Here is a 27,467-nt window from a genome sequence, read left to right on the forward strand (position 1 = left end):
AGCACTTTGGGAGGCCGAGGTGGGCAGATCACGAGGTCAGGAGATTGAGACCATCCTGGTTAACACGGTGAAACCCCATCTCCACTAAAAATACAAAAAATTAGCCGGGCGTGGTGGCAGGCGCCTGTGGTCCCAGCTCCTCAGGAGGCTGAGGCAGGAGAATGGCCTGAACCCGGGAGGCGGAGCTTGCAGTGAGCTGAGCTTGCGCCACTGCACTCCAGCCTGGGCGATAGAGCAAGACTCTGTCTCAAAAAAAACAAAAACAAACAAACAAAAAAACAACCTTCTACAATATGTAAAACTTTTATTTTGGATCCCCTGAAGTAGGTACACCTCTACCTAACTGGAGGAACACAGCCATTTCCCCCCAAATCCAACATGTCTTAATGGGTATACTAAAGGCAGTCTCAGCCTTGGGAAAACTGGTTCCATTTAAAGGGATAAGCTTGTTTTAGCACTCCCAGTTTTCATCTCCCTTTCACTGTCCTTCTAGTAAATGCTCAGAAAAAGACAATGCCTCTTAGAAAAAGTATCCTATATGGTCATGTTTTTCAATATTTTAAACCTACCACAGATAAAAAGATATAAACAGCAAATATCCTTGGTTATTGCTCTTTCCCTGCTACCTTCATTTTCCAATCTTCTTCCTGTTTCTCTGCTCCTTTATTTTCTTCTACTTCATCTCCCTATTTACTTATATCCAATGCAAATGTAATACCTGATTACAAAGTGCCTCATTCTGCCATCACAAAATTGATTACACAGTAGACTAATCTTGTTTCTAGTCTACTTACAGATGCTTCACTTATCTGCTTGGGTAGAATATGAAAAATCAGCACCAACATCATTATTATAGTGATACTTGACATTATTGATCTTGTTTCTATTTAGAATAGAATAGTATTTAGAACTAAAATGCACTCTAGAGATGACTCAGCTTAAACATCTAATTTGACAGATTAGAAACAACCTCAGAGATAAACTTGCCAGAGGTAAACTCAGGGGCAGGTGGAGAGCAGGATTGGCAGAAGTCAATAAACCATACCATGAGACTGAACAGAAGGAGCATAGAGCCTGCCACACAGCAGGTTCTCAATTAAATATATTTCCAATCAAGTAAAGAAATGAAAGAAGACATGAAATTCTAGAAATTTAAGTTCTAGAAAATACTTTGCTACTGACTAAATATATTATAATAAAGACAACATACTGATTAAATTATTTCACTTTTTTTCACTTCTATTTTATCATCTACAAAATGCAGTTGACCCTTGAATAACATGGGTTTGAACTGTGTGGTTCCACTTATATGTGGCCTTTTTGTTTCAATAAAAATTATACTGAGTTCACCTGCCTCTCCTGCCTCTCCTACCTCCTCCTCCAGCTGTTCTGCCTCTGCCACTCCTGAGACAAGACCAACTCTTCCCCTTCCTCTTCCTCAGCCTACTGAATGTGAGTACAAGATAAAGACTTTTATGATGATCCACTTCCACTTAATGAATAATAAATATATTTTCTCTTCCTTATGATTTTCTTAATAACATTTTCTTTCCTGTAGCTTGCTTTATTGTAAGAATACAGTATAAAACACATAAAAAATATGTGTTAATCAACCATTTATGTAATCAGTAATGCTTCTAGTCATTGAAAGTTAAGTTCTTGGGAAGCCAAAATGTCTTTGCAGATTTTTGACTGTGCAGGGGATGGTTCCCCCAATCCCTGTGTTGTTTAAGGGTCAACTGTAGAATAATAATATTGCTGTGACCAAAAGCATAGCTCCAGGAACAATATGCTTAATACATGTGCTATGACATAATTTTTATTAATTAAATAATATAACTTTGACCAGACTGCTGGAAAGTTGAAAAGTATTGTATTTAAGTTTATTCTTTTTATGGGAAATCTTTTTTTTTTTTTTTGAGATGGAGGCTCACTCTGTTGCCCAGGGCTGGAGTGCAATGGCATGATCTCGGCTCACTGCAACCTCTGCCTCCTGGGTTCAAGCGATTCTCCTACCTCAGCCTCCTGAGTAGCTGGGATTACAGGCACGCACCACCACGTCCAGCTAATTTTTGTATTTTTAGTAGAGACAGGGTTTCACCATGTTGGTCAGGCTGATCTCGAACTCCTTACCTCGTGATCCACCCACCTCGGCCTCCCAAAGTGCTGGGATTACAGGTGTGAGTCACCATGCCCGGCCTTTATGGGAGATCTTTAAACCTTCTTGTAATCTAAAACTATGGGCTTGAAACTTTTTGTATTTTGTGCTCAGGAGCAAGTTGTGATATAGGATAGACCTAGAGTTGTCTCCCCATAGCACTATTAAGGGTGTTCTTCAGGAAAAAAGTATGCATTTTACAGTGTGATCAGGAAAGTTATCTTAAAAGCAATCCTTAATTATCATCATCCCACTTCCTTCCCAAAAGAAACAGATTCAGACTCAACATTTATTGATGGTTTCCCAGTTACAATGATCTGTGTTAGATATTAGATTGCCTTTTTCTGTGGGTTAGAAATTGTGGCAATTTCACATGGTTTAGCATAATTCTTTAACATATCTTTTTTCTCTTACAATTATTCTATGAGGTAGGTGATACTAGTCTAATTTTATAAGTTAAGAAATAAAAGCTCAGATAAATTAAACTGACTTGCCTAAAGCCCCACAACTGATAAGTAGTTGGGGACCTAGAAGTTAGCAGTGTGGTATGAGGCTATGAGGGCAGGAGGAAGTGATGCTCAAACCTAGTTCCTTTGTTTTGTTTTGTTTTTTTTCCTGCACCTTTTAAGTTCTGGGGTACATGTGCAGGATGTGCATGTTTGTTACATGGGTAAACATGTGCCACGGTAGTTTGCTGCACAGATCATCCATTAACTAGGCATTAAACCTAGCATCCATTAGCTATTCTTCCTGATGCTCTCCGTCCCCCACCGCCCCTCACAGGCCCCAATGTGTGTTGTTCCCCGCATGTGTCCACATGCTCTCACTGTTCAGGTCCTACTTTATAAGAACATGTGGTATTTGGTTTTCTGTTCCTGTGTTGGTTTGCTGAGGATAATGGCTTCCAGCTCCATCCATGTCCCTGCAAAGGACATGATCTCATTCCTTTTAATGGCTGCATAGTATTACATGGTGTATATGTACCACATTTTCTTTATCTAGTCTATCATTGTTGGGTTCATTCCATGTCTTTGCTATTGTGAATAGTGCTGCAATGAACATACGTGTGCATGTATCTTTACAACAGAATGATTTATATTCCTTTGGGTATATACGCAGTAATGGGTTGGCTGGGTCAAATGCTATTTCTGCTTCTAGATCTTTGAGGAATTGTCACACTGTCTTCTACAATGTTTGAACTAATTTACACTCCTACCAACAGTGTAAAAGTGTTTCTTTTTCTCTGCATCCTTGCCAAAATCTGTTGTTTCTTGACTTTTTAATAATTGCCATTCTGACTGACGTGAGATGGTATCTCATTGTGGTTTTTATTTGCATTTCTCTAGTAATCAGTGATGCTGAGCTTTTTAAAACATGTTTGTTGGCCACATGAATGTCTTCTTGTGATATGTGTCTGTTCATGTCCAAACCTAGTTCTTAATATAGGGTATTTAGATTCCTTATGAAGTCCATGGATGGGCTCTTGGTATCCACAAAAACCTTGAGCTCTTTGTAAAATTGTGTATATGTGTGTCTATTTCTGCACATACACTAATGCATTTTTCTAAGATCAATACTTTTAATCAGAATTGTAACAGAATTGACTACCTTAAAGTATTTTAAACCCCAAAAATGTAGCATTAGGGTTTCGGCTCACATGGTAAAGGGCAAGGATCTGAGAAATCTCTTATGTCCTGGAGGTCTTTCCTGGGATTTCAAGTCTCACCAGTCCACAGTCTGCCCACTCATTTGGCTGAGTCAGCTGGTTTTCTCAAGCATTGAAAGATTGCGAGTAGTGGTGATGCTACTGATTGTTCCCTGCCTGGAACAAAGGCTTTGTGCCCCACTTATGGCAAAACTCAGCTCTTGGTGCAATGAAAACCCCCAACATGTCACCAGGAAATCACTATCCCTTCACTCAGGCATGCCAAATATCCAAAAAGGAGGGGCATCGTCCAAACCCACCACGCCAGCTCCCTTCTTGCTCCCCTTAAAGCTTGTGAGGCTAACCTCAAATTCACAAAATTACCTACACAGAACAGGAAATGCAAATATTGAAGTGCTCATAATGTTTGACCATATTTTTCATGTGATTCACATTAAAGCACTGGAAAAGCTATACTAATTATACACAATATACATGAATAAAAATTACATGACTTTTGAATTCCTTGACTTCTATAGGCCAAGTACAGAACTTTAACAGAAGTGGTTGCTGTTGGTAGTTCTTTCATGTTACCCTTAACTGTGTTGCTTTTTATTTAGATGAAATGAAGTGGCAAGGAAGAGAAAAAGGGGAAAAAGTGACAGGAAACAGCTATCCACCTTCGTACCAAAATACTAGCAGAAAACCACAGTGATGCTGCCATCTAACAACACTATATTTTGTTTAGGAAACTCTCTGATCCCAGAAACAGTCATGTAACTCTAGACAATAACGGAATTACATCTTACACAAGCTCAAAATCCTCCTCCAGAGCTTCTAATGACATTTGTCTATTTTTGCTTTTATGCTTTCCTGAGCTGTCCCATGGGTTGTTCTTCTGAAACAAGCCAAGAGTTTCAAAGAAGATAATGATGGTGGTGATGGCGGGCACAGACGTGTAACATAATTTATCAGGCCCTCCAGTTTCAGCTGCCATAAATTTGGGAGATGGGATAAGAGTGCTTGACCATTTCTCATCAAGGAGAGGAGAAAGTGAGCACTTTTCCTAAGGAGAACAAATGTCTGTCAGAGTAAATGATTCATGCAAAGCACTCAGCCCTTTCTCTAATGACAGTAGCTGGGCTCACTCTCAATTTGTCATCAAGACCTCAGTCATTTCTAAGCTTCTTAAGAGGAAAAATGTAAACAGTTCTTGAAATCACACAGGTGCATTCAATTTTATTCTGTAAACCTTTAAAAGGTGAGTATCTCTTGCTTAATTTTTCCAGAAAAAAAAAGATAACTACTAATGATAACTCATACTGAGCTCAAGTTTGAAAAGTGTTGCTTACAAAGATCACCTGAGATGAGGAAGTAGACTATATTACCAGAAATTGGGGGTGACTTTGAATATCTGCATGAGTTTCCCAGACGCTATAAGGTATAATTTGCCCCTGAAATCAGCGTTCTGAGGGTGGTAAATATAAAGATGGTTCCATAAGATCCTGGGTTCCAGTCATCTGTGAGGTTGCCAGTGACTGTAATCCTAGAATGCAAACTCCCAAATGAGTAACTGTCTGTAATCTGAGGAATACAATCAAACAGACATGTTCACTGCACAGAGTAGGCCAGAAAGTCAAACATCTACACTGAGATAATACAGCTCTCAAAGGGATCAAATGACACTAGAGACAAATGTATCAAGTTGTTGTGGCAACTGATCCAAAGTGTGGTCCAGCTGTTACCAGTCTGTTTTCCCAACATCAGAGGCTATTCACTCAAGGCAAACCATAAAAATACCTCTTTGCTCATAAAAAAAGACATTCCCTGTCTCATACACCAGATTGTTCATCTCCTCAGGCCATAGTCTGCCTTTCCCCATTTGCTCTTGTCTTCTGCTCATCAGAGCAGAATTTTAGGAGAATACTGCCAACAATTACACTTAGGTTCCCAAATTCAACAGAAAGGCAGGTTACCTGAAGAGAGCAGGGGAGCATGTGACTTATCCACCCACAGCCACACACAAACTCAATTATCATCTTCCTGTCCTTCTTCTTTGGACTAGGTGTTTATACTCAGCCTGTCTGGGCAAATGCTTTCAAAGTACATTCAAGTGGGAGCTGACTGGTTTCTTGTATGTTTTTTTCCTGTAAAACAGATTATGAAATATACCTATTAAAAATGAGTAGTGAGGGAAATAGTGCAGGGGAAAAAGCATGAACTCCGCTCCGTAAACAGACCTCAGTTAAATCCTGGACCACCATTTACTACCTGTGAGTACTTAGATAAGTTATGCACTCTCTCTAAAGCATACTTACCCCACAGGAGGAATATAGTGTTAATGATATTTGTCTTGCTAGGGAAGTTCTTTTCAACTTCATGTGCATATGAAATACCTGGGGAATCTTATTAAAATACAGATTTCTACTCAGTAGGTCCAGGTTGGGGCTTAAGAGTCCCCCTTTTTAGAAACTCCCAGGTCATGCGGATGCTGCTGGTCTGGACCACACTTTAACACCAAGGTAGGAAGGTCTTTCAAGGATGTAACTTTATATAAAGAAGCTATAACAATATTTGGCACATGGAAGGCTTTCAATTAATGTTATTTCTTACCTTTTATTTTCATCATCCTCACTCCCATACTGTATATTACACAAAACACTAATGTGCATGCAAGGACTTCTATTTCTCTGAGGATATGCACTTTAAGACAGCAAAATAGAATTCCAATTACATAAAACCTCCCCACTCTTTTATTCCAAAATGAAGAGAGGAATGGAAAAGAAAGATGGCTAGCTTGGTTGGGAATAATGGAAAGTCCTCCCTAGAAAGTGGCTATGCTTTTAACAGTAGCAGCCTTTCAGATAAAAAGCACTGAGAACTTGATAAAAGCAACTGAAGACATGAGAACAGTAGTCACATCTTACATTTAGCTTTCGGAAAATTCTTAATGTAACATAGTTTACACCATTGACATGGCTCTTGCCAAGGAAGAAAGTAATTCAGAAATAATAAATGTTTTCATCTCAAGATTGCGTGTATAAAAGTCAAAAATACATAGAGAAGAAAATAGCCAGGCACGGGGACTCATGTCTGTAATCCCAGCACTTTGGGAGGCTGAGGTCGACAGATCACCTGAGGTCAGGAGTTCGAGACTAGCCTGGCCAACATGGTGAAACCCTCTCTCTATTAAAAATACACTAAAAAAAAAAATAGCCAGGTGTGGTGGTGCGGGCCTGTAATCTCAGCTACTTGGGAGGCTGAGGCAAGAGAACCACTTGAACCTGGGAGGTGGAGGCTGCAGTGAGCTGAGATCACACCAGTGCACTCCACCCTGGGAGACAGAGAAGAAAATAGCAAATTCAAAGAGCCACCACTACATGAATGTGTTCTATGGATCATTTTAAAGATTCTACAACATACTAAGCATTTAGAAATGTGACTTTCATAACAATGATAATTAATAATTATAAAAAAAACTTATTAAACACTTGGGATTGCACATATGATACTAAATGCTTTACATGCATCATCTCATTTCTCTTCACAATAACACTGTGTATTGGGAACTGTTATGACACCTAAAACCCTCTCTCACCTTGAAGCCTTCTATCTAGCTGCTCCCTCTGCCTGGAACATACTTTCGTAAGGTGTCTGCTTAGCTACCTCTCTCACTTCTTTTACATCTGTGTTCAGATCTCACCTTCTAAAAGATCACTCTATTTTACAAATGTGAAAGCTGAGATACAGTGCAGTAAATGACTTGTCCAAGATAAATATGTATTGGAGCCAGAATTCAAAACCAGATAGTCTGACTCCAGACTACTGCAATACTTGTGTAACAGAGGAATAAAGAAAGCAAGGGGCTGGACACAGTGGCTCACACCTCTAATCCCAGCACAAGAGGGAGGCCAAGGCGGGAGGACTGCTTGAACCCAGGAGTTTGAGACCAGCCTAAGCAACACAGTGAGATCCCTGTCTACACACACACACACACACACACACACACACACACACACACACAATAACCAGCCATGGTGGCACACACCTGTCATCTCAGCTACTTGGGAGGCTGAGGTGGGAGGATAACTTAAGCCCAGGAGGTTGGGCTTTATAATAGTTACATAGTTACAGTGTTACAGTGTAAAACTACTTTTACATAGTTACAGTGAACTATGATTATGCTACTGCCACTACACTCCAGCATGGGTGACAGAATAAGACCCTTATCTAAGAAAGCAAGCCAGACAGAAAGAAAGAGAGAAAGAGAGAGTTAGCCTGTATTTCCAGAACTTTGCTGAGGTGGGAGGATTGCATGAACCCAGGAGTTTGAAAACAGTCTGGGAATTTTTTTTGCAGAGATATCAAGACCCATCCCTACAAACATTTTTTTAAAAATTAGCTGGTGCAGTGGTGCATACCTGTAGTTCCAGCTACTCTGGAAGCTGAGGTGGGAGGTTTGCTTGAGCCCGGGAGATCGAGGCTACAGTGAGCTTTGATTGTGCCACTGCCTGGGTGACAGAGCAAAATGCTGCCTCGAAAAGAAAAAAAAAAGGAAGTGAAGGGCAGATTGGGGATTTCATGCCTAGTAAGTCTTTAACAATAGCCCTTTCAATATCCATACATTTAACAGATGCCCCTGATATAATGTATAACAATGTGCTTGGGAAGCTTTAATGAGTGGTCAGTGTTATTAACTATGTGCAAGGTCCTAAACCAGTTTCTCAAACTTTCCCTCCTTAGGCAGGGAGATACCTGTGAACTGAACTGGAGGTTGCTCAGACTGTTGTTCAGAGTTTTAAACACTGTACAGCCCTCCAGCCTTACTCTTCAAGTAAAATCCAGAAAGATGCAACTTTGTTTATCCCATGGCTTTGAATACTTGCTGGACCTACATCTAGGTCTCCATGAAATACTGCTCCCTTTTGGGGAGTACAGCCCCAGGCCCTTCTAGAAAGAATCATTACAATTTCTTAAGGCCACTATCTTAGTCAATGAGCCAGAAGAAATCAATTAGCTCATGAGGCAGGATCTTTCTCCTTTGGCTAGCTGATGATCTGCAGTGAACTAACTGGGCAAGAATCTGAAGAAAGAAAAGGAGGTAAAAGGGCTGAGATATTTGGCACGGGAGTGTAGAGGAGAGGATTCATGTAAAACACTGTTCACTGACTGAGGGGGTCACTATGAGGGGACCCCCCAGAGATCTAGGCCACGAGACTCTACATTTAGATATGGAGCTTAGGTCCAAGGGAGTTAGAGAGCATAAAGTTCAAGTTTTCGCTCCCTGGCTGTGTTTTGGATATTATTGTGCATGCATAGTATTCTCTTTCTTAAATAACTCTTTTTGCTTCTTTAACCTTCTTTTAGAAAGCTATCTTTTTCTTTCTGTTCCATTTTTTCTCTTTTTTTTTTTCAGCTAAGTTCCATATGTCATTAATGGTTCCCTTTCCTCCTTATCCTTTCCTTTTTAAATCCTCTGCAGCAGACATTTGTCTATGTCTAGACAAATGTCTAGTCATAGTTCTGTCTGGAGCCCATGAGAATTTTCTCACTATGGAGTCCTTACTTCCTCCACCAGGAGCACCTCTCCCTTTCTGCCATCTCTTTCAGGAGAAAGAAAATAAGCTGTACTTGTAGAAGTGGGCACTAGAGGGAGAAACTCCTTGCTAACTAAGCTTCCTGGGATGAGGGATCTTGCGTCTTTCTGCTCCCTTGTCTATTCATAACATCTATCACCTTCACATAGTAGGTGCTCAGTAACTATCTTTTGAATGAATTAATAAATAAAAAGTAACAGAATCATGCAGTTTCCTCCTTTGGCTGAAATGGCCATAGGCAAAAGCCTTGTAGCATCTGTAGAATGTATAAAAATGCTCAGAAATATGGGCTAAACATCTGTCTATTCTACAGTGAGACACTTTCATAAATACAGAGAGATTGTGAGGGATCTAGAAAAAAAGAAGGAAACTCACATTTTATGAGGGCTCAATGTATTATATGTACTAAGCCAAACACTTTTCATATGTTACCTTATTTAGTCTTCATGATAGTTTTGTGAGGTGGGCATTATTAACCCCACTTAATAGACAGGAAAACTGAGCTCTGAAGGATTTATTTTTTCTCAAGGCAACAAATCTACTAAAGGTCAGAGGGATTCTGACCAGGCTTATTTGACTTGAAAGACCTTGTTGTTTCTACCAAATCATACTATACAAGAGATAGATAATCTATACTGGAGACAGATAACCTCTAAAAATTATGGTGGATTTTTCACAAAAAAATCGTGATGGATTTCTTTAGCTTTTCTTTTCAAGCAGAATTTTTGCTTAACAAGTCATTCTAATGTCCCATTACCCTTGGAAATGTTCATGAATTTCCAATAGATGCTATTAGCAGAGTCATTTTGCTTACGTTTACTTATATGGTGGGATAATTCTTAGCTGCTCTTGCAATGACTTTTGAAAATGTTCATTTCTAGACTTTAAACATAGCTAAAAATCTAAATTATGTTCATTTTTAGGCTTTAAACAGCTAAAAATCTAAATTATCAAATTGATCTCTTTAAGCCTACAGCTGTAGTATATCCACCATATTTTGTTTTTCTTCAACAGCAGAAGTGAAGAATGATGAATATAAGTGTGGGCTAAGACCAAAGAGAGAAAAAGTGCTGACTTTTATATAAAGAACAATGTATTGAAAATTAGATGACTTGAAACTATGACTTTCAGTATAAAGGGCAGGAATTCTCTAAAGGACAATGACCAGGACAATTTTTCTTACATTTTTTCCCCCATCCACATGTCAGAAAAGAAGCTACTGAAGAAAGTTTTATGCCAAAAACTGTGGTGATGGATGTCTTCTGAGAAATCAGATCCAGGCAGCCATCTTCTGTGGTAGTGGTGCTCAAGCTTTAATGCACATCAGAATCACCTGGAGGGCAATTAAAACAGACTGCAGGGTCCCATTCCCGAAGTTTCTATTGCAGCAGGGCTGGGATGGGGCCTGAAAATCTGCATTTCTCACAGGTTCTCAGATGATGCTGATCTAGAAACTACACTCCATGGAGTGGAAGCACCCGGGCGTTACTGTGCTGAGTCAGGTGGCTCCAGGGCAGTCGTAGTTCAGACTCACCTAACGAACTTCTTAAAAATACTGATGTCTTGATCACACAGACAGAAATTTTGTTTTGTTTTTCACTTCTTTTGGTCTCTGGTGGAGGTTCTTAAAAATTTTTTTGGTCTCTGGTGGGAGCGAGGCACTGGGAACATCTGAGTTTGGCTAACTCAATAAATATTAAAAATTAATTTCATATTTTTTGGAGATAAAATTTTAATTTGCCTTATTAAAAATAATCCTAGAGAGAGAAAAAAGTGCAGAAAGTAGGATTTCAGTTTAAAATGGTGGTTTAAGCACAGGCATTTACTAAAGCTGTCTCCCCAAACACCACTAAAACAATAGTAACAGAACCAAAACAAACAAACAAACAAAAACCCCAGGGCATTAGCTCACAAGGTCTAAAAGAAGTGGGCAAGAAAAACAGCAATGAAAATGTTGGTATTAGAAAACAGAAGGAAGAGTGGTAACTATCTTAGCTGACCAGAGAAAGCTGAATTATACACCTGTGATGAGGGAAGTCTAAAAGCGGCTGATTCTTGTGACAGAACCCCACAAAATCTCAGGAGCTGGAAATACCATGTGTCTTTGAGAATGAGGGGCTGCGTGGACTGAAACAGGAGAAACAAGAAGCAGTTGGACCTGCAGATCCCCATCCTCACTCCACATCAGCAATTCTCCAGGGAATGCTCCAGGGACTCTTGGAGGTCCCTAAGACCCCTTTGGTAGTCCTGGAGATCAAAACTATTTTCATAACAATACTAAGACATTATTTGTCTTTTTCATTCTCACCTCTCACAAGTGTACAGTGGCATTTTCTAGAGTCCATGTGACATGCGACAATGTCATTGCTCTGACAATTAATGGAATGTATGCTTGTATATCCTTGTTTTCTAGGCTTTTCTAAGGTATGGTTTTGGAGTATACATATGTATGTTTTCAAAGGTCGACTCAGTTTGCTCTCAATACTTTCTACTGTGTTTTTTTAATAAGCTATTTTTATACCTGCTATAACCAGTATAAGCTCATAAACATCCAATAAGTTATTTTGAAATCTTAATGTTTTTCTTGTGCCTACATGGAAATAAGAACACTTTGTGGGATTATTTTAGGTTTTGTTTTCTGAGAAATAGGGTCTTGCTCTCTTGCCCAGGATGGAGTACAGTGGTGTAATCATAGCTCACTATATAACCTCCAACTTCTGGGCTCCAGAAGTCCTCTTGCCTCAGTGACCTGTGTAGCTAGAACTACATGCACGCCACTACACCCAGCTAATTTTTTTTTATTGTTTTTGTAAAGATGGGGTCTCCCTATGTTGCCCAGGCTAGTCTCAAACCCCTTGACTCAAGAAATCCTCCTGCCACGGCCTCCCAAAGTGCTGGAATTAACAGGCATGGGCCAGTGGGCCCAGCCATGTTATTTTGTCTTCCAATAACATTTAAAAATTTTTTGAAAACTGATTTTTAAATTTAGAAAAGCATCTTAGAGGGTAAGTTATTGTGCTGCATTGACTGGAAAAATACACAAAGTAGCTCAGAGATTAAAAGAGCTTTGTACAGTTGATATTGCTGAATGCCCATTGGATGAAAAGTCATTAAAAGGAATCATACTCAGTGGCACGTCCCAACAATTCAATAACTTGTTAAATGAAATATTTAGTTGCAAACATGAAGACAAAGTTAATATCTTGTTAGTAAAAGTGTACTTTTGCCTTACAAATGGATAAATCTATACACATAGTTTTTGTTTTTCTTGTATCAGCACTATCATTGATCAAGATCTTTTATGTGAATGCCTGGAAATAAATACAAGTGATGATGAAATATATAAAGTGTTAAATCATTTATTTGACTCTCATAGTTTGTATTGGAAAAACTATGTTAACACTTGGACTGACTGTTTAAAGCAATAGTGGATAAAACTGCTGGTACCTTAGCACAAATCAAGTCAGGAACTTCAAACTGTACTGGTAGTCACTGTCACATACTTGAAATAAAACAAAAATGTCACTTTCATTTAAGAATGTCCTTGATAAAGTAATTAAAGTTAATTTTATTGAGTACACATATAAAAAATTCTGTGTAACTAAATGGGAAAATACACATACTTTGCTCCATTAGCAAAATATGGTTGTTGTCTTGAGGAAAAGCACTTGTACGATTGAGCTGCAAACTGAATTGGTCATTTGTTATTTTTATTTTTTTGAGACAGGATCACTCTGTCATCCAGGCTGGAGATCAGAGGCATGATCTTGGCTCACTGTAATCTCCACTTCCTGGGCTCAAGCAATTTTCCCATCTCAACCCCCAGAGTAACTGGGACTACAGGTGCATGCCACCATGCCCAGCTATTTTTTGTATTTTTAGTAGAGATGGGGTTTCTCTACTAAGAGATGTTGGTCAGGCTGGTCTCAAACTCCTGGGGTCAAGTGATCTACCCACCTCAGCCTTCCAAAGTGCTGGGATTACAGGCGTGAACCACCACGTCTGTCCCTGAATTGGCCATTTTTTAAAATGGAATAACTTTTACACCTGAAACAATTAAAGAGAAATTATTTAGAGTTAGGCTTTTGAAAGACATTTTCTCAAAAATGAACAAAGTGAGCTTGTCGAGAAAAACATCTGATAAAACCTGTGGCTGATTATAAAATTTGAGCTGTTGAGTGAAAATTAAAATTTTCAAAACTTCGTATCTGCCACCGTGAGCTTGTCAGCTTTTCAAAACTTAAAGACTTCTGACTAGATAAATGGTGATATTGGTGAACGTGATTTAAAAAATATTTTATAATGAAATGTGTCAACATTTGGAACATCTTTATAACTCATAACTGGTTTTGTAATATTTTCCAAATGACCAATTCATGATGTTATAAAATCATGCATGGGTAAAAGGTCTATTCCAAGTATAAGACCAATGGAATTTGATACATTACAGTATGAAAAGTTCATGCAAATGGTTTAATAGTCCACATTGTAACTAACTTTTAAGAAACTATCACTTGTTGAATTTTGTAATAGTATATGAGAACAGCTACAATTACCTGAAAAGGATATTCAAATACACCTCCTTTTTCCAGCTACCTCTCTCTATGAGGTCAAATTTTCTTCATATTCTTAAACAAACCAAAACAACACATTTCTACAGAATGCAAAAGATATGGGAATCCACGTGTCTTCAATTAAGTCAGCTATTGGATTTGTGAGAATATAAAATAATGTCACTCTTCTAACTATTTTTTCTGGTTTTGGAAAATATACTTTCCACAAGAATATTTATGTTAAAATGTAATGAGCTTATTATTTTTAAGTAAATAAATAATTTAAAAACGTGTTTTAATTCTCATACAGATGCTCCTTGACTTACTATGGGGTTAGGTCATAATAAACCCATTGTAAATTCAAAATATCACATGCATTTAATATATCTAATCTACCTGACATAGTTTGGATGTCCCCTCCGAATCTCCTGTTGAAATGTAATCCTCAGTGTTGGAGTTGGGGCCTGGTGGGAGGTGACTGGATCATGGAGGCGGATTTCTCATGAATGGTTTAGCACCATCCCCTTAGTGCTATCCTTGTGATAGTGAAGAATTTCTCCCAAGATCTGGCTGTTGAAAAGTGTGTGGCACTCTCCCCTTCTCTCTCTCTTGCTTCTGCTCTCATCACGTGATGTGCGCGATCCCACTTTGCCTTCCACCATGAGTGAAAGTTCCGTGAGACCTCCCAGAAGTGAGCGGATGCCAGCACAAGGCTTGTACAACCTGCAGAACTGTTAGCCAATTAAACCTCTTTTCTTTATAAGTTACTCTGACTCAGGTGTTTGTAGCAATATAAGAACAGCCTAACACACAACCAAACATCATACCATATGCTAACCTAGCCTACCTTAAATGTGCTTGTGACACCTACGTTAGCCTAGAGTTGGGCAAAATCATCTGGTAACACAATACAGAGTATTGGTTGTTTAACCTCAAGATCAAGTGGCTGACTGGCAGCTGTGGCTCACTGCCCCTGCTCAGCATTGTGAGAGGGTATCATACCACACATCATTAGCCCAGGAAAAGATCGAAATTTGAAATTTGAAGTATACTTTCTACTGAATGCATATCACTTTCACACCATGGTAAAGTCACAAAGTCGTGTCAAGCCATTGTAAGTTGGGAGCCATTTATATAGTCTATAAACATGATGCACATAAACAAAAGTGAATTGGAGTCCTTAATATTTTTCAAGAGTGAAAAGGGTCCTGAGACAAAAAAGTTGGGAAGCCACTTCCCTATGTAGTTAAGAAACTGCCTCATTTCCAAGAAAGCAGAGTGCTAGAGACTGAACTATAGTCAGGACCACCAACCACAGTGGAGGTGGAGGGTAATCACAATGAAACGTAGAGGATTACGTGTGAAAGGCTATATTTTAAGAAATGAGACATCCAGTCCTTTCTCTCAGATGTGAGTATGCGAGAAGATTTATACTTCCAAAATGGCAGAATAGAGAATTCTCCTCTAGAACAACTAAATATCCCAAGAGAAAAGATGAACAGATATGGACAGTTAGGAATCCCCTAATGACCTAATCAAATCACCTTACGTAGACTGTTACTAGTTAAAAATAAATGTCCATAAACAAAATCATCCAATCACCTTTTTATGCCTCTCTCCTAAATAAGAGTAGAGATTCAGGGATCATCAGATATTTGAGGAAAAACTTTAAAGTCAAAACCAGGGACTAAGACAATTAAATGGGGAGAAGAGGGAAGGACATAGAGGAAATAACAGTAATTCAGGGACCATGAAAAAAAAAAAAAAAAAAAAAACTACTTACTGGAAAAGCAAAGAAAGCAACTGAATGGAGCAAAGAAAAAAAGAGGAAAGAAAAAAATAGGAAAAGAAGATAAATAAAACTAAAACTGATATCCTCAGAGTCAGAAACAAGAAAACAAGCTATAAAAGGGATATTTTGAGGAATAAAAAAGAGCTTTTGGAAATCAGAATATGATAGCAACATGTAAGTTTCAACAGAAAATTTAAGTGATTAAGAGGTTCATCAGAAAAGGGAGGAAAAGTAAAGAAGAGAAAATATATAAAAATTAGAGTACTGTTTGAGGAATTCCAATATCTGACTAATAAAAATTTCAGAAGGAATAAACAAAAAAGGAAAGAATGACATTATCAAAGAAAAAATTATCAGGAAAATTTCCCTAAACTGAAGGGCACTCATTTCAGATTTATAGGATCTAACCACATACTTAGCAAACAGAATAAAAAGAGAGCCACACAAAAGATCACTACGAACAGGGAGAAGATCTTAAAAGTATCAAGGCAGAAAAAAAGCAGGACCAAGAAAAGGACTGGAAAATTTTAAAGGTACTGGATTTCTCAATAGTTAAAGGAAAACTAGGATGAAATGGAACAAAAGCATCAAAATCTGAGGGAAATCTTTGTGCATCCAAAATATAAATCAAACTCTGCTACAGGGTCTCAACATGTTGACCTCTCATTTATCTTTTCTCAGGAAGTTCTTGGAAGAAATGCTTCACCAAAATGAGGGAGTAAACCTCAAAAAAGGGCACAAATCCAACAAATAAGAGTCAGAAAGAATCCCCAGGATAATGGTGAAGGGCACTCCCAGGACAACAGCTGTTCAGGAAACACAGCAATCAACCTGTCCAGATGGGAACAGAAGGAGGGATGGCTCCAGGAGCAGATCTCCAAAGAGAAGATGAAACCGATGGTTACCTGAGGTGTCTGTATATAGAAAGAGATTTACTACTCTGGTACAGTTTAGGGATGAATTTAGAATAGATTAATAGGAAGTTAAGTAAATAAAAAAAGAGATAGTTAATAACTCCAGGGTAAACTAAAAGTTGTGAAAGAAAGAAAATGTCATCATAGCATACCACATGTCCCTGCTGTGAATAATATTTACATAGTAATAAAAATGTAAACAATGAATTCTGACCAATATTTAAGATATAAACTATTGCAGGATGAGAAAAGTATGTAAATAAGTATGTTTGGGTGTATGAGTGGTTAGGAGGTATGAGAGCTAAATTCTCATCTTCCATAGGAGCATCAGACTGTTATTTAGAAACACGAAAGCAGATGTCAGAAGTGGGAACACTGGGAAGGTGGCTTCTGGAGTGGGGCAATTTGGAGCGGGAAGGGAGGAGCTGGGCACTGATGATTTTTAAATTATAAACAAAAATGTATTACAAGCTCATTACCAAAAAAAAAAGGAAACTACAGAAAAGTAAAAATAAGAAAAAAGATTCCCTATACTTCCTACATCCAAGGATTAACACCCCTAACAAAATCATTTCCCATTTATGTTTGTCATATATATTTTCAAAGCAATATATTATTTCATAATAGATAAGGATATTTGTTTAGGCATAATAGGTTAGGTTCTTTATCCATATTTTATCAGAAACAATTTCAAAGTGGAAAGAATTGTATAGGGAATAGCATATATCCTTTACTAGGTTCTACATTTAACAGTTCACTGTACTTGTTTTTCACAAATGTATCAGTCTATCTATCCTTCTATCCATCCATTGATCCATTTTATGTTTTGAAGCATTTCAAAATAAGTTGCAGACTTTGGTGCACTTCATCCTGAACACGTCATCAGGCATACCACTAATCAGAGTTTAATATCTATTTACGGTTCTTTTTCTTATGCAATTTTATATATAATGAGATACATGAATCTTAAGCATACCATTTGATAAATTTTGATAAATGCATACTCCTGCATAACACAAAACACTGTTTGATAGTGTTATTAAAATCTGCTATATCCTTACTGTATTTATTTTAATCTAGTCCTGTTAATTACTGAAAGAAGTGTTTTTAAATTTCCAACTATGACGGTGTATTTTTCTACTGTTGTTATTTTTTTCTTTGTATATTTTGAATCTCTGTTCTTCAATACTGTATTCTATTGCTGCTCTAAACAAATAATCACAAACAGTAGTTTAAAGCAATCCAAATTTATTCTCTTATGAACTATAAGTTAGTTCTTATTTCTAACTATAGGTTAGAAATCAAAATGGGTCTCATAGGCCTAACATCAAAGTATGTGGAAGGCTGTCTTCCTTTTGGAGCTGCTCAGGAAAAATCCATATTCTTGCCTTTTCTGGCTTCTATGGGATACCCACAATTGTTGGCTCATGTTCCTCTTCCTCCATCTTTAAATCCAGCAATTGTAGGTCAAGTTCTGCTAACACTGCATTTCTCTAACCTCCTCTCTATAGTTAAACCTCACTCTGCCTCCTCTTTATGCCTTCCTCTTCCACTCTTGTGGTTATATAGGGTCCCTCTGGATATTCCAGAATAAGCTCCTTACTTTAAAGTCAGATGATTAGGAACTAATTCTATCCACAACTTTAATTCCCCTTTGCCATATAATGTAACATATTTACAGGGTTCTAGAGATTAGAATGCAGGTATCTTTGGGGGAGGTTCGTTATTCTGCCTATCGCAGGATAATACATTTATGATTATTATGCCTTCCTGATGAATTGATCCTTGTATCACTATGAATAATCTCCTTTTCTCTGGTAATCCTCCTTTTTTGAAGCCTACTTTGCCTGACATTAATATAGACTCACCAGCTTTTTATGATAACTGCTTGCATGACATATTATTCTCATCCTTTTATTTTCAATCTGTGTCTTTATATTTAAAGTGTGTCTCTTGTAGGCAGAATATAGTTGAGTCTTCTATAGCATCCAGTCTGACAATATTTGCCTTTTAATTACACTGTTTAGAACATTTACCCTTAATATAATTATTGATATAATCATGGTTCAGTCTACCATTTTGCTATTTGATTTTTTTCCCATTCATTTTTTGTTCCTCTCTTTCTCCTTTCTTGCTTTTTTTGAGGTTAATTCAGTATTTCTCAGTATTACATTTTAATTCTAATATGGCTTTTTGGCTATACTTTTGTCATTATTTTTAAAGGTACTGTTGTAGGAATATAATTTTCACCCTTGCTTATCAGTCTTCTCAGGGTAAATATTGTACCACTCATATAAAAGAACGTTGTAATACTATAATTCCATTTACTGACTCTTCCCTTTCTCATCCTTTGTGGTATTATTGCCATGTATTTTTATATCTACATATGTTATCAATCCCATAATACAATTTATATTTTTGCATGAATCATTATTTTGTAAACAAATTAGGGAAAAAGTAGTCTTTTATATTTAGCCACAAATGTACCATTTCCAATGCTCTTCATTATTTTTTGAGATCCAAGTTTCCTTCTGGTGCTACTGTCTGTCTGAAGAATTTCCTTTAGCATTTCTTTTTTTTTTTTTTTTTGAGGTAGAATCTTGCTCTGTTACCCAGGCTAGAGTGCAATGACACTATCTCGGCTAACTGCAACCTCTGCCTCTCGGGTTCAAGCGATTCTCCTGCCTCAGCCTCTCGAGTAGCTGGGATTACAGGTGCCTGCCACCATCCCAGCTGATATTTGTATTTTTTAGTAGATTTAGGGTTTCACCATGTTTGTCAGACTGGTCTTGACCTCCTGACCTCAGGTGATCCACCTGTCTCAGCCTCCCAAAGTGTTGGGATTACAGGCATGAGCCACCGTGCCTGGTCTCCTTTAGTATTTCTTGCAACACAAATCTACCGGTTTTCATTGATAAAAAAAGTCTATTTAACTTTCATTTTTGAAGAATATTTTTGCTGGATATAGAATTCTGGCTTTACTTTTTTTTCCTTTATCACTTTAAGAATATTATTCTGTTGTATCCTGTCCTCCGTTGTTTCTGATGTCAAATAAGCCATCATTTGTGTCTTTGTTCCCTCTATATGAAGTGTTATTTTTGTCTGAATGCTTCAAAGATTTTTAAGTTATTTCTGTTCTCAGCAGTTTGAGTACAATGTGCCCTGATATAATTTTTTTTGTATTTCTCCATCTTGAATTTGCAAATTAATATTTTCCACCAAAATTGGGAGAAGTTCAGCTTTGATTTTTAAAAAATTTCTGCCATATTTTCTTTCTCCTATTCGTCTGAACTCTGTGCATGTGTTAGGCTATTTGGTTTTGGCAATGAGGTCACTGAAACTTTGTTCATTTTTTTCCATGATTTTTTCCTTTCTGTTCTTTAAGTTGTATAGTTTCTATTGCTCAGTATGCAAGTTTACTCTTTCTTCTGTGGTTTCCAGTCTCTTGTCAAGCCCATCCAATGAGTTTCCATTTCAGATATTCTTCTTTTCACCTCAAGAATTCCATTTGGTTCTTTTTTATAGTTTCCATCGCACTGCTGATATTTCTCCAGGCTAATATTTCTCAATATGGACATTTTCCCCTGAACTCGATGAATATATAATATGAATTATAATAGCTTCTTTAAAATCCTTGTCAGCGAATTCTAATATCTGGGTCATCTCAGGGTTTCTATTTATTGCTTATCCTCCTCATCATGGTCATATTTTCCTGTTTCTTTGCATGTCTGGTAATTATTTTATTGTATATAACAAAATGTGGATGATACACTATAGAGACAGAAGAATACTGATTTTGAATCTAGCAGGAAGTTGAATGAATGACTGATCTTCTTGTTCTTGTGAAGGCATCAGTTTATGCTTTTTCTGGACAAGTCTGTTTTGGTTATACTTGAGTCTTAGAGCAAATCCTTAGTCCTGAGACAGACTTTACACCTAAAGCATAACATTTTTAGATTTCACTGGATAAAAACAAGGTGTTTATCAAGTCCCTCTAAATTTGTGACATTCAAATTCCAACCTCTGTCTCTCATGTGACAAACGGCAGCTGAAATCTCTGTTCAACTTTTTGAGACTTCCAGCTGTTTCTTTCCACTAGGTTCCTTGGAATGTCTCATGAATATATACATTTCAGGGATCAAAGATTTGAGAGAAGTTTATATGCATATTTTGTATTTTTACATCGAAGTTTCTTCTTTTTGAGATTTCCACCCTCAATTTCCAGCCTCTGACTCCTTCTCCTTGACACTTCAAGCCAATATGAGCATGCATTTCTGTTTGAGTTCTAGTTACCTCCTGATGCATGAATTGTTAAATAACTACAGTGAAGGCTGGCATGGTGGCTCACACCCGTAATCCCAGCACTTTGGGAGGCCGAGGTAGGTGGATCACGAGGTCAGGAGATCAAGACCATCCTGGCGAACACGGTGAAACCCCGTCTCTACTACAAATACATAAAATTAGCCTGGTGTGGTGGTGAGCTCCTGTAGTCCCAGCTACTCAGAAGGCTGAGGCAGGAAAATGGTGTGAACCTAGGAGGCGGAGCTTGCAGTGAGCCGAGATCGTGCCATTGCACTCCAGCCTGGGCAACCAAGCAAGACTCCATCTCAATAATAATAATAATAACAACAACAACAACAACAACAACTACAGTAAAAAGTCAAGTGAGAGTAGATATCACGTAGTACTCTTCACTTCTTTTAAAGGTTGAATACCTTCCTTTGGTTTCTGCCTTTTTTGGTCATATTCCAGCATTTTTTCTTTAATACTTTATATTTTATCATTGCTCTCTATATAAGGGTTATTACGATACAAGCTACTCCACTATACTTGTAATTATACTTTCATCTTAATAACTTTTTCTGGGTTTTCTAAATGGGTTGGTGGGCAGGACCAATTATTAAGTCATATATTTTGGTCCTCAAAATATAGTAAACCCAGTAATATGCTTCCAAATCAAAATAGTCAAACTACAGAGATCTGTTTATTCATGACTTCAGACTCAGAATTTGGGCTGTTCAAATTCCAAGCTCAACATCCCAATACTGAATTGATTCTTCTGGCCATCTATATATAGTGACAAATGACAAATTCTATGTTAGTCTCCCCCACCCTTTTTTTCCTAACAATGTCTCTTGATTTCTTTACATTATTAGGACATCTTCACCTAAGTATTTCTCATAATTGAAGAAACATGGCATTTGGCTTTAATTTTCATGAAGTCCTCCTGGCCAGAATTGCCTGGGATTCTTCCATGACTTTTCCAAGTCTTGACTGAAAACTATGGCTGGAAAGGATAAATTGTAGATTCCAGGTGCTATTTGTCCTCTAATGAATGCTGATCCTGGAGCCAAAAGAAATACAATCCCCTGCTTGCTTTTGAGGGTATTTTTGGAGTAGTTGCAAACAGTGATATTTATCTGGAGACATGGCCCATATATGTGTGTGTGTGTGTGTGTGTGTGTATTTTTTAGGTAGTCAATAAATAAAATGTATTTATTAAAAATGTATTTTTGCATCATAAAAATAATACTGTGCTTACTTCATTCCATTTGTGTCAGCAAGAGTACTTGAATAGAAAATAAAAGCTTTCTCTTATCCCTCCCTGTCAGCAATAATAATTAAAGCCATACATTCTTAGCCAATAATTTTCTTATGCTGATATCATTATCTTTCTCCACAAATCCTATAAATTCTTCAAGATTCAGCCTTTATGCTACATTATCCAGATAGCCTTTTTGGTGAGGACACTGGACAGAATTTCAGTAAAGGGACATTATCTTGTTATCAAAGCAGTAGTAGTTAAGACAATAACCCTTGGAGTGAGACAGATACAACTTTAAGTCCAACATTTTCCACTTTCTGTGTAATCTTTGGATTTTCTACAATTTCATCTAAGTTATAGTAAAATAGAGATAAAAATAGTCCCTAACTCATTTGGTTGTTGTGAGGATCAGATATAATAAGGCATACAAAGTTTAAGAACAGTTCCTGGCACCTTGTTATCTTTATTGTTGTTATTGTTGCCATTGTTATTTTTTCCCCAGAGTAAATGACTAATAAACTATTGTCTAAATAAGTACTTGGTAATTGAATAAGTGCCATTATGGTAGAAGAGAAAAACAAATAAATTACAAAGACAAGTCATAAGGAAAAAAGCAATTTTAAGTTATCATAAGTGCTATTAAAAAAGAGCTAAGAAAAAGAATGAAATGGGAGGCCTGTTTTGGATAGGATCATCAGGGAAGGCCTCTCTAGGAAATGACATGTAAGGTGAGACTTAAAAGATGAAAAGGAGCTGGTCACACGAAGAGTATGGAGAACAGCATTTCAGGCAGAAGGACTAGCATATACAGAGACCCAGAGGCAGATACGCACATGGACCTGAAAGAATTGAAAGACCACTGGTGAGCTGGGACAGAATAAGGGCAGAGTGGCACCACATGAAATCAGAAAGTAGCAGAGGCCAAACACAAAAGGCCAGTGTGGAGAGTTTGGCTTTTGGTCCAAGTGCAAAGGAGAGACACTGTGGGTTTTCAAGCAAGAGAATGACACGATCCTCAGGCTTACTCAATCCATGACTCACAAAAACAAACTGAAGAAGAATAAGAGTTTCTGAAAACATTTGGAACTTGTTTTTTAGAGAAATTAAGAGTATAAATGTAGACTAAAATATTTCCCATTATGATTGAAGTTATTGATTGCCAGCAAACAAAAACACTTTAGGTGGGGAACTTTTCTTCAGAGAGAGAAGCAATCTTTAATAAAGATTTAATCCACTTCGTTTTCTTTCACATCTGTAATGAATCCACAGGGGACAGTGTGACCCACTTCAAACAGAGGATAGACAAAAGGAGAACACATGCTAGGCAGGAAGGGTTAGAGTAACTGAGAAAGAGGCCAAGGCCTATGTGGGCCCAGAGTAAAAGCACAGTCTGAGTTGAGAGCACCACATTAGACAAGAGATGATTTGGAGGATACTGTGAAATAGATTTCTCAGAGAAAAGAAGAACAGGATTCCAGTATACAATTAGTGAGACATTGACTGTTAAGGGTTGGACCTTCTGGTACAAATGCCCTAAGGGAATTTATAGAATATTTAAATTTATTTATCAGATAACTGTATTTTTCATTATCCTGCAGTAACAGGTCTTTTCCATTGTAAGATTCTTCCTGCAGTGTTGGAGTTCATTCCCTTTCTTGAAGCTGCTTCATCTTGATATTCTTTTTTTTTTTTTTTTTTTTTAAAAAAAAGCTGCTTCATTTTAGAGACTCACTTGGCAATAATTAAGACCACTGACATTAATAACAAAGTGTTTCTATTTCCCCATTATATATTGAGCAATTAAAATTATTTCCTGTCTTATACAAGGAAATTTATTCCCAAAGGAAAAGCCTATGGGAAAACAGTGGCATGTCCAGATCCCCATTACGTATTCACTGATAACAGATTATTTTAAAACGGTACATAATAGCTGAAATCTCCAAAATGAGTCAGTTGTTTTCTCAAATTTTTCTGAAAACAACCAAACAAAATTATAATACTACGAGACAACATGTGCCATAAAAACAACTTTGGAGTTACTTTTAAATTTTTTCCTGGAGGATGAAGGATAGCTTATTGAATGTCAGTTATGAAATTGGTGACAACTAATTATCTTTCATTTCACAGCAGCTGATAATAAGTAAGAGCAAAAATGGTGAATACCTACTGTTGCCAGGTAACTGCATCTACTGTACTTCCTGCCACCTTCATGAATCTGTAAGGAATAGAAAGAAAAAAGATATTACAACGTAGATCAAACCACATCCCCCAAATCAAAAGGAAATGAACTGAGACAGATTAGACCAATCCCTAAGCAGGTATGCTTTCTGGGAGGATCCTCCACAGCCACAGTCATGGCCTAGACACAGCTATCGGAGGTCGAACTATACAGAAAGTCAAAGTAACCATACTTCCAGCTCCCCACACATCCCTCACCATCTGGAAATCAAAATCCCAATAAGGCATTCTATCTACAACTGTCTTCCCAAGCCCATGCCTGATGGCTCCCACATCAATTTCCTCATAACCAAAACTTGTCTATCCCATTTCCTATTCTCTAAGGACTCCAATCTCTGATAGGAAACAAACAGTAATATTTCCCAAGGAAAACAGCACAAAAGATGCCTTTAAAAAACTTCAGGCTTTCCTAGAACGAGCATGAGAAAACCCAATTATTTATACAAGTAAAAAGCACCATCAAATATGCCCCAATGAGGGGCTGCCACACCTGTCTAAGTGTAGAAAGTTGAGCACCACAAAGAGAAATCTATCTACTTTTGGAGCAGCTAAGTAGTGAACTGAGTATTATCTGATAATCATGCTCAGCTCAAAAGGTAAACCAGACTTGGTTCCGTGCAGTTAAGCACACATCAAAGCCTTGCTAGCAGTTCCCCACCTTCTGTGTTTCTAGAGGTTCCAGGAAAATCAATAGAACATGAAGATGCATCTGGGGGCCCAAAGATGACACAGGGTCTCTCATAAATTGCATGTCTGTGAATAACTCAATTATCTACCTACCTCCTTCTCCCTATCCACATGTTCTCAGGCCATGTGCTATCATGGTTATAACCACGAGTTGATGGAGTCAACTTGTAGTTACCAAAAGGAATATCTCAGCTCTTTAAGATATTTCTTTTATTTGGAGACCCTGGTGGGGAACTTTTCTTCAGAGGGAGGAGCAATCTTTAATAGTACTTCTTAACTGAAGAATTCTTCCTCCAGGGAGAAAGATGGTGTTTTGTCTAGAAGGCCCTATCTCTACTTTACCCCAGCATAATATTGCAAGGCAGATGCATGTTGCTCATGCTCTGTGGGTTGCTGTGTGTGGCCTAAACAGAGGCTCTGATTTGCTGTGAGAGCAGAAGAGAATTGAGACTCTCTAGAGGAGTACATAACAGAAACATAGGGCTGGATGCCACGACTGTTGGTTAGCATGAAAGTGAAGTTTATAAAAGGAGAGGAAAAGAAGAAGGGGAAGGACACAATGAGTGTGAAAAGGGGGGAAGAAAAAGAGAAGGAAGAGGAGGAGGAGAAGGAGGACAAGGATGGAAGATGAGGAGAAGGTCACAGAAGCCATGGCTTAGCCTTTGTCTGAATGGTTTTGCCTTTCTTTCTCCAGTACCATTCAGCAGTCCTCAAGCAAGAAAGTAGAAAATGGCACATGGGAATGATCAAGGAATAGAACTGGTTTGATGAGCAGGGCCAAAATGTCAATGTGGGCTGGAGGTAATGTAACATTTACTGAGTACCTACTGAGTGCCAGCCATTCACATGTTATTTCTTATAATTCTTAAAAATGCCTGCTTGATAAGGTGGATATTGTCAATTCCATTATAGAGATTACCAGCTTCCCTACTGGCTACAGAAGTACATCTCCTAACACTCCAAATAGCCAATTTTTGATGGAGTCATGCCAACCCTCCTAGCAGCAGTCATTGGGAAGCATGGCACAGATATCCTCTGCTTTTGAAGCCAACGGATTTCTCTTTCTCTTTACCTCATCTCCTTTCCCCAGTCCAGGACAATCTCTTTTGAGTTTGGGAGAGTAGCTCTACTCTTTTCACTATTTCTGGACCTATGCCTCTAAAATTCCTCTTCTGGAATTCAAAAGCCAGAAAGATTTGTGCAGTGTTTGCCTTTCCTCCTGTCATGCGCTACCCTGTCAACAGGCACACGACCAGCTCTTGAATGGATAGAAGGAAAATGGGAAAATACAAGGAGAAAGAAAACAGATTAATATTCAAAATATTATCCCTGCCATATATGCTGCTCTAAGCAGGGAAGATCTGATAATAATCTTAGAAGTAGGATGGCCCAAGAATGAAGAGGAAGAGATGAAATTTTGTACCTCCTTCTCAGATATTCAAAAAATTAAAAAACCTAGATAATCTTAGACACAAGTGTCATTTCAAAGAAAGAAATGTAAAAACAAGAGTTTACGTGGAATTTACTCCTCCAAAATATTTTCTAAAATCTCTGAAATAGAAATATTTTATATAGGGATGTGGCCAAGATAGCCAACTAAAAGCAGAGGTGATCAGAGGCTCCCATCAAAAAAAAACCAAAAAAAACCCAAAAAAACAACAACAAAAAAACGATAACAGCGAGCCAATCCTGCACCAGCAACCAAGGTATTCAGGTTCTGTCATCAGAACTGACTAGGCAGTTGGCGTGACCCACAGAGAGGAAGGAAGAGCAGTGTGGTGCTGTAGCCCACTTGAGAGCCACACAGGGCAGGGGAGCCCCCATCCTGAGCCAGGAAAGGCAGTCAGTGAGGGTGCTACCCAGCCTGGGAAAACGTGCTTTTTTCATAGAACTGTGTAACCCACGGATTGGAAGATCCCACTTATGAGTCCACACTACTGGGGCGAGGGTCCCAACCATGGAGCTGCATAGATTCTCAACAGCCACTAAGCTAGTATCTGCTTAAGCCTGCTGAGCTCCCAGGAGGAGGGGTGACCAGCACCACAGCTGTAGCTCCCTGCTGTCTAAGCTGTTTGAGCTCCTTAGGGGAGGGGTGACAGCCAATTCTGGGACCCATAGCTGCCTAACACACTAAGCTCCCAGGGTTGGGGAAGGGCAGCAGCCATCTCTATAGCTCCAGGCTGTGCTTTTCCCCTGCTGGAGCCAGGGATGATGGACGGCTTAGTCTCAAGAGGTATCCACCACAGCCCAACACAGGGGCTGTGGCAGACTGCTGACGGAGTGCCTCTTCAGGCCTGACCTTGACTCATCCCTCCTCACTGTGTGGGGCCTCTCTGCA

At 38.2% G+C, this 27,467-nt stretch overlaps 1 protein-coding gene across 1 annotated transcript in view; it reads right to left on the minus strand.

The window, feature by feature from the left end:
- The window catches only part of LOC105554353 (inactive heparanase-2), a 323,145-nt gene that overhangs the window by 228,063 nt on the left and 67,615 nt on the right, over positions 1-27,467 (minus strand). The window contains exon 4 of the mRNA XM_012000802.1: positions 24,372-24,419. Coding sequence (XP_011856192.1) covers positions 24,372-24,419 — 48 coding nt within the window. The remainder of the gene's footprint in view (positions 1-24,371; positions 24,420-27,467) is intronic.

Source organism: Mandrillus leucophaeus, unplaced genomic scaffold (genome assembly GCF_000951045.1).
Source record: "Mandrillus leucophaeus isolate KB7577 unplaced genomic scaffold, Mleu.le_1.0 Scaffold117, whole genome shotgun sequence".
Taxonomy (NCBI): Eukaryota; Metazoa; Chordata; class Mammalia; order Primates; family Cercopithecidae; genus Mandrillus; species Mandrillus leucophaeus.